Raw genomic sequence first — 13,065 nt, 5'->3', positions numbered from 1 at the left:
CGAATGAAACGGTCGCAACGTTATGGGCCTAATTAAAAAAGCTTTTTTTTTTGCAGAGGAGTCGAAGGTTTCACTGCTTGCCAAGGCAGCCATTTGGATGATGACAGCATATATAGTCATCACACTAATGTCCCTCCTGTTTCCAACGAGCAACCAACCAGATGTGCTGCGCTATGTGTCGTGGAACGAGTTTTATCACCAAATGCTGGCAAAAGGAGAGGTGAAATGAAAGCTGCCACAATCTTGTGATCACATTGTTAGGTGCATGCACTGTCTAGATCAGTGTTTCTCAGCTATGGATTTTCGGAGACCCCTGTGGACCGGTGAAATAGATGAGGGACCCCTTGCAGTGAGAAAAAGAAAAGTGGGGCGGGGTCACAACACAGCATGCAGTGTGAAGTACATGCCTTTTATTCAAATGGGTCTCCGTGATTCCCCCTGGGTTCTGCAATACCCTATTTGAGACCCACTGGTCTAGATTAAGCACTAGGGGTGCATATAGGTAGTGACATCTCCAATTCAAATTGAATATGAAGGGTCATTCCACGCCAACTGTCCCAGTCGGGGCGCTCGAGAAAGATGCATTTCTCTCAAAAAGTCTGGGAAAATTACACACATATAGACTTTCGTTCTACAGTATTTTCCCAAAATAATTTGGGCGGCAAAAATTTTTTGGGCACGTGAGTGCCATTTGAACTTCACGAAATGTTGGAAAACCAGGTAAGAAAAATATTTGCTATAAATCGACCGTTCCAGGCATTCTTTCAACACTTGCTTTTTTTAGCGTTTTTCGATCATCGTTATTTCATTATAGGGCACTTCCTTATAGCAGCCTTATATTTTTTACTCCTTAGAGCGTAGGTAAAGTTGAGTAAATTCTCGTGTTTTTGGGAATTTTTTTTGCAAAAGACAAATATCGATTAAATGCAGAAATTACTTTTATAGAACTCTCCATAAAACGTACTATCTCCTAAATTTTTTGTTTTGCCCGTGTACGGTGCATAGGTTCTAAAATAAAAGCCTTGGCAAAAACGCTACGTTGGCCTATGTTGAGACGTCTGTAGCACCCTAAGGTGGTCCAAGAAAAAATAAGCGGGAAAGCGCATACAATTGAGAATCATAACAACTTTGTCCAGAGAAAGTTTAATCAAAATAGTTTTTGTTTTAGTTCGGAAAAAAATTTTTGAAGTTTAGTCCCACCATTGCAATGTTTTGCTGGGGGGGGGGGCAATACAAACCAACTGAATTTGCTGCATAAAAAATGAGTTAGTGTATTCCTAGGACATGGTTTTCAGTTCCTTTTGTTAGTACTTTATATTGTTTATTGCATATAAAGGTGATCATAAACAGAGGTAAAAATATTAAAATGCCATCGGCTTAGGCGCCACAATTCTCCCATAATGAATCGCGTTGCTTATTACATATGTTACGCACACGGGAGGTGACGGCAGCGGCGTACAACTGCGCCTCAAAAATAGTCTGTTGTGATCTTGTAACAGCTGTAAAACTGCATTTAGCAGACTGACAAATCCTACTTTAACCAAAAATCTGCTGCCTATAACCACCCAAATTAAGATGTCAAATATATCTTGGGATATTCCGTTCCTATAGGCACCGTTCAGTCGAGTTTGCCAGTCTGACTGCAGCGCCAGAATACATAGCCTAGCGGATAAAAAAAGCAACCTTGAGACGGCCTCAATGAAATTGGAACGCGACGCGCGCGTTTCGCGCCCTGCATCTGTCGGCGGATTGTGGCCGGGATACATGGGGGACGCGAGCACGCGTCTATTTTCTGCGTGCCCCTAACGGTGAATGTCGAAGACTTTGAGACGGGGCAGTGTGAGCAACGCAGCTCCATCTGGTCAGTGTGCGGTGCCTATTGTCACGGATGACGTACGGAAGGCGTGAATACACGCGCGTCGTCACATCGTGCGTCGTCCCTTGCGGAATACATAGATGAACTTAGTATGGATCCGCTATAAACGTCCATGCTTATGCCTCCTATCTACGGCTTACATGAACGTCGAGACTTAACTTATTTTGACGTCCGTTGATTCTGAGAGCCCCATGCAATAAGTAACGCGATTCATTATTGGGGTCATAGGCGTGCACACAGGGGTGGCAGGGGGGCGGCCGCTCCCCCTAATCACCTAAAAGGGGGGGCGCAAAATATGCTCCGTACATTGACCCTTCTAGTCACCTAAGAGGGGTAGGGGGGCGCAAAATCTGCCCCATACATTGACTTAGAAGGGTGGGGGGCCACTGCGACGAACCTTTGCCCCCTCTAATGGGGAACCCTGCGCACGCCTATGATTGGGGGAATATTGGCACCTAAGCCAACGGCATTTTTATATTTTTACCTCTGTGTATTATCACATTTATATGGAATAAACAATATAAAGTACTAACAAAAGGAGCTGAAAACCATGTTCTACAAGTACACTAACTTTTTTTATGCAGCAAATTCAGTTGGTTTGTATTGCCCCCCCCCCCCCAGCAAAACAATGCAATGGTGGGACTAAACTTCAAAAATTTTGTTTGCGACTAAAACAAAAACTACTTCGATTAAATTTTCTCTGGACAAAGTTGTTATGATTCTCAGTCGTATGCGCTTTCCCGCTTATTTTTTCTTGGACCACCTTAGGGTGCTACAGACGTCTCAACATAGGCCAATGTAGCGTTTTTGACAAGTTAATGATTTTGTTTTAGAGCCTATGCGCCGTACACGGGCAAAACAAAAAATTGAGGAGATAGTAGGTTTTATGGAGAGTTCTATAGAAGTAATTTCTGCATTTGATCGATATTTGTCTTTTGTAAAAAAATTCCCGAAAACAGGAGAATTTACTCAACTTTACCTACGCTCTAAGGAGTAAAAAATGTAAGGCTGCTATAAGGAATTGCCCTATAATGAAAGAATGATGCTTGAAAAAAGCAAGTGTTGAAAGAATGCCTGGAACGGTCGATTTATAGCGAATTTTTTTTCATACCTGGTTTTCCAACATTTCGTGAAGTTCAAATGGCCCTCACGTGCCCAAAAAATTTTTGCCGCCCAAATTATTTTGGGAAAATATTGTAGAACTAATGTCTATATGTGTGTAATTTTCTCAGACTTTTTGAGAGAAATTGATTTTTCTCGAGCGCCCCGACTGGGACAGTTGGCGTGGAATGACCCTGAATATACAACAACAGCAGGCTTTGGATATGAAATCGTATGTTGAATATCTTCAAACTTCTGCAGAGAGACCAAATATAAAGCTTGCATGGATACCATACCATATAAGATGAATGTGGGTTTACACACATCTATTTGTATTACCAATCACAATTTATGTATTTTATTCAAGTCATGTATTTTATTTCATAGTTTGTCATTAGTCTGTGCTGAGGCAGAGCATCTAAGTTTTGGTGAAAACTAGTGAAGCGACTTTTTTATTTTTTAAAGGTGTACATTTTACAGCTTTAAATAGTTACCAATGTTGAATGTGTTTTTAGTTAAAGCCAGAAACGAAAAAGTATGCTAAAAGAAGTCAGTATTCTAGGGCACAGAAACTGGAACGTTAACAACAACAAAAAAAGGACAAGCATGGAATTCAAATTTTTAAAGTGTTGTAGTGTGTGAGCCGTAAAGTAATTGCTAAATCAGCATTATTTTTTTACTGTGAACTCTGGATAAATGCTACTTGCATCAGCACAACTGCCAGATTAATGGAATGGTTTTACCCGTGTTTAGCTCCCCATAGGCATAACATTCAGTTTCACTTAAGTGGAATGGGTTCTAGATCTGCCACAACCATCATTGGCTGTTATACAGTACATGAAACAGCGGCAATACAGCGGTTGTGTTCGGTAGTAATGACATATTGTCACAAAAATCTAACCTACCGGGTATCTGTACAGTTTACATGTTTTAACCCACATGTTAATTCCTGCATTGCTATTTCAACACCTGAAAGCTCAAGCAGTTGTTAAAAAGGTATTGGGCAGGTAACTGCATGCCGTATTTACTCGAATCTAAGCAGATGTCTTTTTTTTTTTTTTTTTTCAAAAAACCGATGTGCGAAAGTGGGGGGGGGGGTCGGCTTAGATTCGAGTACCATGATTAAGTTCTTTTTTTCCTGGCCTTTCGAATTTCGGGGGTTGGCCTACAATCGAGGGCAGCCTAGATTTGAGTAAATACAGTAATTTTGAAATTTAAGTAACAGCATTTAAGTAACCATTTAGCAGATGCAAACATATGATAGTATGTGGCTGCCATGGTGCATGGCCACATAACACTTCCAGAGTGCATGCCAATGAAGGACTGTCACGATAAATACCTGAATGCATTCCAATGTAGATAGGATGCAAAAGCATGTGTAGGTGTTCATTAAATACTAGTTGGTCAAAATTAATGCAGATCAAGTTAATCCACTATAGCATGCTTCATAACCCATTGTACAGTTTCAGAATGTTAAACCTCATATATCTACAAAGCCTGTGTGGATGTTATTGCATTGCATTTATTGCTGTTAAAACAAAGAAGTGTGTGGGCACACAGCTGCAAACTTTAAATTCAAAGCAATAAGCAGCCACACTACTGCTAACTAGGTTGGAGAGATTTTAGGTTCTTGCCAAGAAAACAACTTGCCACCAATGGGAACCAAATGCACAACCTACAAAGTTGAAGGTTGTAGGTTCGGTCCTTGATTTGGTGCTTGAATGTACACCTTCAAGCTCACATTCTTGCTTCAGAAGGTGAGAGTAAAGACGAATCTTAGTGTTATTGCCTTAGAACACGAGCCTGGTTGGTTGATTGGTTTGGTTTATGGGGTTTAACATCCCAAAGTGACTGAAGCCATAGTGGAGGGCTCTGAATAATTTCAACCACCTGGGTTTTTTCTTAAACGGGCACTGGCATCACACAGTACGCGGGCCTCTTTTATTTGGCCTCCTTCGAAATGCGACCACCATGGCCAGAATCAAACGCACGTGGGTCAGCAGCCAAGTGCCGTAACCACTGAGTCACTGGGGTGGCTCATAACACGAGCCTTGTAGAAAAATCAAACAAAATGAATTCACTTCAAATAGTATGCATTCTTCAAGTTTTCAGTGTAAATGTGCACCATATACATTCATATTAAAGTAATTTTAAGTAATTATATGATTTGTGGCGATTTCTGTTGCAAAAAGGAGTGTAAAGCTTGTGCTAGCCACATCTGTAATAACTTTCATTTTATTTATTTATTTATTTACACATACTGCAGCGCTAAGTGCGCTATGGCAGGAGTGGGTATACAAAGATACGCGGAATTTTAACAAACATCAATGAAAATTATGTAAACAGGCAAACTAATACAGATGTGTGATTATACAAGGTCAAAAGTGCACAAACATGTGATGAACATGATTGAAAATAGATTAAAGAAACAATGCTAGTTTTTTAGTCAAAGTAAACTGAAGTTCAACTTTATGGAATTTTATATTTGTGCATGCATTAATGTAAATGGGAAGTAGAATAAAATGTTAAACTTTTTTTGTACTTTTCTGAAAAACCCTTGATTTACTGGTTCTAAGCACTGTATGTCTATTCAATTTCTTTTCCTTTTGTGGTTTTAGCATATATCTGTGCATTATTGCTAGGACCGTTTGCATGTCGAAATAATTGTGCTGTTTCCTTTTGTGTGTGTGTGTATGTTTGAACAGGTTGAGGAGATCATTGTGAGACCAGAGCTTGACTTGGTGACCATCTACTTGCATGATAATGCCATTATTAAAGGAAGAAAGGTGAGAAAAAGAAATGAAAACATGAGCAGTGCCACAATCGCCGTGTAAAAGCTTGACTTACACTTTTGTGAAAACAAGTACACAGCTCATTATGCACAACTTTCTGCACATGATAGTGAATACCAGGCGTACATTCTAACATAGAAGTAGTAGTATGAGTGTACCTCATACTCCTAAAATGTGCACATTCTTGACTGCAGCGTAAACAGTGGAAATATCACCTATGCATATTGCCATATGCTTTATTATTTTTATCGGTGGTTAGTCTGGCTTGCAACACAGCCAGATTAACTGTGCATTGAGAGCGACACATAAAACAAACCTGTCATTGTTTTCATGAAAATTTGGTTGAGTTTGTTTCTGCAAAGTTCATTCCAGCATAATAAAACATGTCTATAACAATATTCAGCCCTAGTTAAGGCTACTAAGATTCCCCCCCACCCCCCCCACGCCCCCCCCACCCCACCAAGGATGAGTTTTCGGCAGGGGCGGGGAAGTGACCATCCCCCTGACCCCCTATAACTGATGCCACTGAGTGCACGTGTCTGTCATTTCCCTTTGTTTACACAATGAATTAACTGCAGCTAGCAGCCGATGGTACTAAATTTAAAGTTGGAATGTCTCTTACAAGCAAGATTGTGACTAAAATTCAAGATTAATATGTTCTTTACGACTAATTGTCTCTTACATCCAGTGCCTGTTACAAAAGATGTACAATTAATGGGAGAGATAGGGCGGCCAACCATGCAGGTGAATGGTGTCCATTTTACTCAATTAAATGTTACATCAGCGCCTGTTTTAAAGGTGTTCAACTTTACAGAGTCTAAAATATGAATTCAGTGCTTTAAAAAAAAAAAGTTTATATTGCTTTTTTTAATGGGAGAATTCATTGTTCTTTTAGCAAGCTTTGTTATACTGTATAAGGCTATATTCAAAGCCATGGCTAAATATCTGGAGATTGGGCTTGATGCAGTCTCAGCACCTCTAGGAGAACAGTACTTTCTCTCTGCGAACATGTCATAAAAATGTGATTTTCATTCAAGGATGAGCTTATGTTCATTACGTTTCTTGCATTTTACTTTGCCCTTTCCCTTCTTGTTGAATGTTTTTGAAACTGCTCTGTGTTAATTGAATTGTGCACTAATAATAGCTGTGTTTGGTAGTGCAGGCTGAGCACAAGACATTCCACATGAATATTGTTGATGTGGAGCATTTTGAAGAGAAGCTGCGTATGGCTGAGAAGAGCCTTGGCATTCATGCTGATGCTGGAGTGCCACTGGTGTATGAACGCAACCAAGAGAGCACATGGCTTCTGCTAGCCTCCCTCATTGCAGTGGCCCTGATGATCCTGCTCATGTTTCGTAGTGGCACCATCAAGACACCTCAGGCAATGGACTTCTTCGTGAGTCAGCCTGCATAAATCTGTAGTACTAAGCCAACGCTGTTCATTTTTGTAAAACATCTGTGCTTTGTAGTGTATTCCTTCAGCATTAATTTTAACCTAGAGCAAGCATGGCTTATCGACTTCTTCTTTCTAAAAGAATCATTTTTTCTAAAATCTCCTGGTCAATACTCCTGCGAGCAGATCTGATTTTGAACTGTGCAGCAGTGCCTGTACCATATCCCTTGTGCGTTGCCCTTACCCTTCAGAGCTGATATATAATAATAAAGAAAGAACAACAATAGTGATTCTGGTTACGTGCAAATGAGGTCTAAAAGCCCTGGTTAAAGGGGCTCCACAACATCCTTCTAAATCATCGTAGACCTTACTATTAGACTCTGTTGCCTTACGAATCTCCTGCCACAAGAATATTTTTAATCCACCAAGTATAGCCAGAGTTACTGCACGAAATGAGCATTTTCTCTCTCCTTTCATCACCGTAAGCGTGCTGAAAGCAACGCGTTGCGAGGGGTTGTGGTGGTGGGGCATGATGGCGGCCGTGCGTCATGGCCTCGGGCATTTTCTCTTCTTCTTCTTTTTTTTTTATTTTTACCGTATTGGCCGCTAATTCTGGTTCAGATGTGCACACTTGCCAGCATGTTACAGCACCCTGTGGGTGGTCACAGTGCCTGAACGATGCGACTCAAGACCTCTGAGATCATCAGAGGCTGTGTGAGCTGTTCATGAAATCAGCCAATACCTGTTGTGCCCACTTGCTATGTAGTTGGTGACAATGTTGCGAAGGAGAGCACAAGTGCTTTTTAGCTGCTTTTTACATGCATTTGTAAGTTCCCTACTGTGTGCAGTGCAATAACAATTGGCTTATAGATGTTCAGGAAGGGATCTTGATTACAGATGGGCAATGTTTTCTGATTGTGTTCGAAAAGGACTGCAGGGCCCCCTTAAAAGACATATTGGCTTTTATTTATTAGGGTATGGCTATACTGCTGCAATATTTAATTTCAATAGCTCAAGTCGTATATAGCGTAGTGAATATTTGCATTTTGTGCATACTGTACGTGCGTGTGCTTCTAGAACCTGACTCTTCTGAAAGATGCTTGAGACACCTTTTCTACAAAATTAAGCAACTGAATGATGTGAATTTGCTTAAGCAAAAGATGCATGAAGATTTCAGTGATTCCACTCCTGCGCCAAATTCTATTTACTGTGCCATATATCGACGCCATATATCGATGAAAATTGCTCCAAACTGCACCAGGTTCTCGGGTTTGGGGGCGTCTATCACTGGCAACTGCACCGCAGACGCGTCAAAACATGTGCACCTTCATCTTGGGGCCGTAAAAGTCACAACCACGGACCAAGAATTATTCCGCTCAATAAACAGTGCTCGCGCAAGCGTACCGAGTAAGCCATGACGCCTTGCACGGTGCCGATGCAGCTTCTGTTCTGCAAGTCGGCTTGACAACAAAACGCGCTCTCGGCAGAAGCTCGTGACTTCTAGTCCAATTGGTAGCGTGAAAGTGTGGTGGCGATTCATTGGCGGACGTCGTCTGTTCCAGAAATGCTGCTGATAGCTTGTTTCAGGCATTGCACGGCACGTAATGAAAGCAATGTTCAGTAATGACTACACGCGTGCCGCGAAAATATGTCACTTCTGTTTCTGGACATCATGGAATGAAATCTGTGATCACTAGCAATAGACATATGGAACAATATCGAATTTTCCGTGCTTCGCGTCTATGGAAGAGCACGTGAACGGTGGGAACTCATTGGCATTTTTCCTCAGATATACTTTATCCCTGCATCTTCATCCAGAAGTACTTTTTCGTAATTCCTTCCACCAGCACATCCGGGTTTGTAACCACTCTGCTGTAAATACCTATTAAAAGGCCCTGCCCTTTCGAGCTCGTGAGTGCTAAGGCTCCAGTTCGAATTTTTTGCTTGCTTTTTTTAAAGAAAGTCACAGTTTCACCGCAAGGGTGAAGCAGTAAATGCGATAGCAAGGATCCGATCTCGCGTAACTCTACAAACGCTGGTGTAAGAGAATACGACCGCTCCAGGGAGAGGTGCTCTTTCCGCGCAGTCTGTTTACGTTGAGAGTGCAGCACGTAGAAGGGTATACGAGCCGCCCACTGATGGCTGCCGAGATAGCGCGCGGGCCAGCAATCGCCACCGCGCCCCTAGAATCAAAGTTCAAAGTTGCTGCTCGAGCAGCCCCCCCCCCTTCGCGTCTTTTCATGCTCGTGCAAGAGGGGCGGGGCATTTCCTCTCTGCTTCGACAGCAGGCCTGCCGAGCGGGGTGATGTTATCGCATGCGCCCTCCAAGCGAATAAGATGGGCCGGCTCGTTTGATCTTTGCATCAGTCGCGTTCGTTGGCCCCGCTCGCGCACTTTTACTCGCAGTAGAACATACTGTCGCGACGTCAAGAGAGAAGTCGTAACGCACAGATCAAGAGAAGAACAGCAGGTCAGAGTTTTTTTAATACCGCGCGCAGCGAGCTCTTCTTCTTTCTTCCTTTCTATCTTCTGCACGCAGCGTATGCCCATTTGTGTTGTCGTCGTCTTTCTTATTGCATGCACGTGGCATTTGCCTCCCTCCGAAAGAGGCATCGTCCCGATGCGCAACCTAGGCGCTCTACTTAGCAAAGCACACACATATGCAGTGGAACCCACACAATACACGAGAGTTAGCTCGATAGGTACGGTTTCATCCGCACGACGTGAACGACTTCGGGTGAATGTTTCCGGCGACTGGAGCTGCAATCACTGTCGGGAACGACCTCGTAGTTGACGTCGTTCAAGCGTCGGGTGACTCTGTATGGCCCAAAGTATCGTCTTAGCAGTTTTTCACAAAGTCCGCGTCGACGTATTGGTATCCAGACCCATACTTTGTCGCCTGGTGTGTAGCTAACGAATTTGTGTCGTAGGTCGTACCGTTTCGCATCTTGATGTTGTTGATGACAGATGCGTACGCGGGCAAGCTGTCTGGCTTCCTCGGCGCGCTGAGTAAATTCTTCGGCGTCTGTATGAATGTCGTCACACTCGTGCGGCAGCATAGCGTCCAACGTTGTCGTGACTTCGCGACCATGGATCAAACTGAACGGTGTCATGCCAGTAGTTTCTTGTCGAGCGGTATTATAAGCGAAGGTCACGTAAGGCAATATCTGATCCCAGTTTTTATGTTCAGTGTCGACGTACATGCAGAGCATGTCTGTGAGGGTCTTATTAAGGCGCTCCGTTAGTCCGTTTGTTTGGGGATGGTATGCAGTTGTTCTACGGTGAGCCGTACCACTGAGCCTGAGAACCGACTCCAAAAGCTCTGCGGTGAAGGCAGTTCCTCTGTCTGTGATCACAACGGTTGGGGCGCCGTGCCGAAGGACGACGTTTTCTATGAACTGAGCCGCTTCTGCTGCTGTGCCCCGCTGCATAGCTTTAGTCTCCGCGTAGCGGGACAGGTAATCGGTGGCGACGATAATCCATCTGTTCCCCGCAGTAGAAGTTGGGAATGGGCCTAGGAAATCCATTCCAATTTGGGCGAATGGCTTTGCTGGTGCTTCGACTGGATGCAAGAGACCGGCTGGCTTGCCAGGGGGCGCCTTGCGTCTTTGGCAGTCGGCACAAGTCTGCACGTGATGTTTAACGGCAGCAGGTAGCTTTGGCCAATAGTACTTGCTTCGCAGTCGGCACAATGTCCGGGTGTAGCCTAGGTGACCAGAAGTGGCTTCATCATGGCACGCGTTCAGAATTTCTTTTCTAAGTGATTCAGGCACGACGAGCAAGTACGTGCTGCCGGTGGGAGAAAAGTTTTTCTTGTACAGAACATTGTTCCGCAAGCAAAAAGACGGCAGTCCTCTGGCAAATACTCGCGGCGCGTCATTGCATCGTCCTTCTAAGAAATCGATGAGCGGTAATAGCTCTGGGTCGCCGCGCTGCTCTTGTGCAATGGTGGCCGTGTTGACGACTCCCAAGAATGCAGCGTCCATGCTTTCGTCATCAATAGCGGCAGGCTCGACAGGCGACCGCGAGAGACAATCGGCGTCAGTACGCTTCTTCCCGGATTTATAAATAATGGTCATGTCAAACTATTGAAGCCTCAGACTCCAGCGCGCCAAACGGCCAGATGGGTCTTTCAGGTTAGTAAGCCAGCAAAGAGAATGGTGATCGCTGACAACCTTGAACGAGCGGCCGTACAAATATGGACGAAATTTAATTACCGCCCACACCTGCTGGCGTACGCTATTACTTTTTCAGAGCCGTCTTGCCACTGCACGAGCACGGCACCCAGACCCACATTGCTGGCGTCGGTGTGGAGTGCTGTAGGGGCTTTCTGGTCGAAGTGCGCAAGAACTGGTGGTGTTTGCAAGCGTTGACGTAGTTCGTTAAATGCCATTTGCTCCTTTTCGGCCCAAAGGAAGGAAACGTCCTCTCGTGTGAGTCGTGTCAATGGCGCTGCAATAGATGAAAAGTCCGTGATGAATCGGCGGTAATAGGCACACAGCCCTAAGAAGCGCCTCACTGCTTTTTTGTCTTGTGGTGTAGGAAACTTTGCCACAGCGTCTATTTTGTCCGGGTCAGGTCGAACACCCTCGTGACTGACGACGTGGCTTAGGAAGCTGAGTTCACTGAAGCCGAAGTGGCATTTTTCCGGCTTTAACGTCAGGCCAGCCGAGCGTATAGCTTGGAGAACAGCGCATAGCCGGCTTAGGTGTTCCTCGAACGTTGCCGAAAATACAATAACGTCGTCTAGATAGACCAAGCATGTTTGCCACTTCAGGCCTGACAGCACGGTGTCCATTAGACGCTGAAAAGTGGCTGGCGCTGAGCATAACCCGAATGGAAGCACCTTAAATTCGTTCAGACCATCGGGTGTCACAAAGGCAGTTTTTTCACGATCTCTCTCGTCGACCTCTATCTGCCAATAGCCGCTTCGCAGGTCCATGGATGAAAAGTAGCGCGCATGCCGCAGCCGATCAAGCGAATCGTCTATGCGTGGCAGCAGATAGAAGTCTTTCTTCGTGACTTGGTTTAACTTGCGGTAATCTATGCAGAAGCGCAAGGTGCCGTCTTTCTTTTTTACCAAAACCACAGGGGATGCCCAAGGACTTTTCGAAGGCTGTATGACGTCATCCTCGAGCATCTTCTGTACTTGTTTTTGAATCTCCTCGCGTTCTTTCGGAGCCACACGGTAGGGATTTTGTCGGATTGGTCGCGTGTCATCTTCAGTAATTATTCGATGCTTGGTCAATGGTGTTTGCTTGACCTTTGACGTAGACGAAAAGCAATCGTGGAACTGGTGTATCAATTCCAATAGGCGTTTCCTACCTGATGGCGACAGCGTAGAGGAGACGTCGACAGATAAAGGAGTCGAGGCAGGGTCAGTCGCGTCGTCCGGTTGCAAGGCGAAACAATGCCTTGCTTGGTCTATGTCGTCGTAGTAAGCAATTGCGGTGCCCTTCGGGATGTGACGGCGCTCGTTGCTGAAGTTCGTGAGGAGCACTTCTGCCTGCCCATCAGTCAGTGCCAAGACGCCTCTCGCGATGGAAACGCCTTGCGTAAGCAACAGCGTAACTATTTGCTCAGCTATCACATCCTTATGGCATTGCCTTTCACATGACACCGACACAAGGCAGCAGGATCTCGGCGGGAGCGTTACATCGTCGGCTACTCGCAAACGCCCGTGTGGTTCGTCAATGGTGGAGTCGACATATGGATGTGCTGAAAACGTCACCATACGTTCTGGGATGTTGATGACGGCGCCGTGATCTTGCAGAAAATCCATGCCCAAAATGAGCTCTCTACAACACTCTGGCAAAATGACAAAAGAGGCGACGAAGCTAGAATTACCGATGAGGAGCCGAGCGGTGCATTTACCCATGGGAGTCATTAGGTGACCCCCAGCA

At 44.5% G+C, this 13,065-nt stretch overlaps 1 protein-coding gene across 1 annotated transcript in view; it reads left to right on the top strand.

The window, feature by feature from the left end:
• LOC119378374 (paraplegin) overlaps positions 1-13,065 on the top strand; it is a 77,725-nt gene that overhangs the window by 754 nt on the left and 63,906 nt on the right. Inside the window, exons 4-6 of the mRNA XM_037647541.2 lie at positions 57-220; positions 5,683-5,763; positions 6,932-7,165. Coding sequence (XP_037503469.1) covers positions 57-220; positions 5,683-5,763; positions 6,932-7,165 — 479 coding nt within the window. The remainder of the gene's footprint in view (positions 1-56; positions 221-5,682; positions 5,764-6,931; positions 7,166-13,065) is intronic.

This window comes from Rhipicephalus sanguineus, chromosome 1 (assembly GCF_013339695.2).
Source record: "Rhipicephalus sanguineus isolate Rsan-2018 chromosome 1, BIME_Rsan_1.4, whole genome shotgun sequence".
In the NCBI taxonomy this organism is placed as follows: Eukaryota; Metazoa; Arthropoda; class Arachnida; order Ixodida; family Ixodidae; genus Rhipicephalus; species Rhipicephalus sanguineus.
This window is presented reverse-complemented; position numbering and strand designations above follow the sequence as displayed.